Here is a 1,175-nt window from a genome sequence, read left to right on the forward strand (position 1 = left end):
AGAAAAAAAAAAAAAGGAATGCAACTGGAAATCAAACTCCAGGTCCCTATTGCTTTGGAGGATGCCTTTGCACCGCTGCCATCTCAGGTGGATGGAGGCGAGCATCCCAATGGGAAAGCCGGCGCAGAACGGGATGATGGTGTGAGGGGCTGCCCTGGGGACACCGGGGGTTGGTTGAAGCCCGCTGAGCCCGGGACACGAGGTAGCGGAGGGGTGACCTGCCCGGCAAGCAGCGTTCCGGGGTTATTTGGTGTTCCACAGGCTGTGGGGAGGAGGAGCCTTCCTTGGCTGAACCAGGGCAGAAGTCGGGCTCAAGGCCCTGGGGAAGCAGCACCCAGGGGATGTAAGGGGCAGGATGGGGTCTCTTTTTAGTGTTTTCCTCCCTCCTTTCTTGCTTTCATCCAGAAATTCCACCTGGAAGTCTGACCCATGAGAGCCCGTGTAACCCGGCCTCTTGCTGGAGGCTGCTCTGCCCTGAGGAGACAAACCCCAGTTCTGTAAGGGGGACCCCCAGCTCCAGGGATGCCCAGGGGATGGAGCCACCCAGGGACACCGGCACTGGGCAATTCCCTTCCAGGAGGCAGGTGACAGTAAGCAGCAGATGCCAGGGAAGGATGGACCCAACACCCAACCTCTGGGTACCACTTGTGGCCTCTCCTCCACCCCTCCCGGAGCCACGCAGCATTTCAGGCACAGCAGAGACACAAACCCCCCCCCCGGAACAGCTTTGACCCCGAGTGCTGGAGGCTTGGAGAGGGCTCAATTTAACCACGGTCCTCCCTCACCCCTCGCTGCCTCCAGGCATCCCGGCCACCCTCCTGCCCATGGCCAAGCATCACCCTGTCCAAGGTGCACTGTCCCCGTAGGTCACCGCAGGGTGCCAGTGCCGGCGGGGAAGCAAACCCCGAGGTGCCTCCAGCACCGCTTCCACCACAGCATCACCCCCATTGAGTGGTGACACCAGGGAGCCGCGGTCCCTAAGGATGGGTGGCCACGATGGCACGGCCAGAGGGGTCCATCGGGGCACGGGGGGCTCACATGATGGTGCATCGGTTCCTGCGCAGGGCGCCCTGGAAGCGGATGGTGGTGTGGACGTGCTTGCAGCGGGCGCAGCCCACGCTCTTGAGGAGCTCGCTGAAGAGCAGCAGGATGTGCCAGTTGTACTTGGCCCAGCA

The 1,175-nt window shown here is 62.2% G+C and overlaps 1 protein-coding gene across 1 annotated transcript in view; it reads right to left on the bottom strand.

Annotated features, from left to right (window-relative positions):
* Positions 1–1,034: 1,034 nt before the first annotated feature.
* RASL10B (RAS-like, family 10, member B) overlaps positions 1,035–1,175 on the bottom strand; it is a 3,613-nt gene continuing 3,472 nt past the window's right edge. The window contains exon 4 of the mRNA XM_010011771.1: positions 1,035–1,175. Coding sequence (XP_010010073.1) covers positions 1,035–1,175 — 141 coding nt within the window.

This window comes from Nestor notabilis, unplaced genomic scaffold (genome assembly GCF_000696875.1).
Source record: "Nestor notabilis isolate BGI_N333 unplaced genomic scaffold, ASM69687v1 scaffold24623, whole genome shotgun sequence".
In the NCBI taxonomy this organism is placed as follows: domain Eukaryota; kingdom Metazoa; phylum Chordata; class Aves; order Psittaciformes; family Psittacidae; genus Nestor; species Nestor notabilis.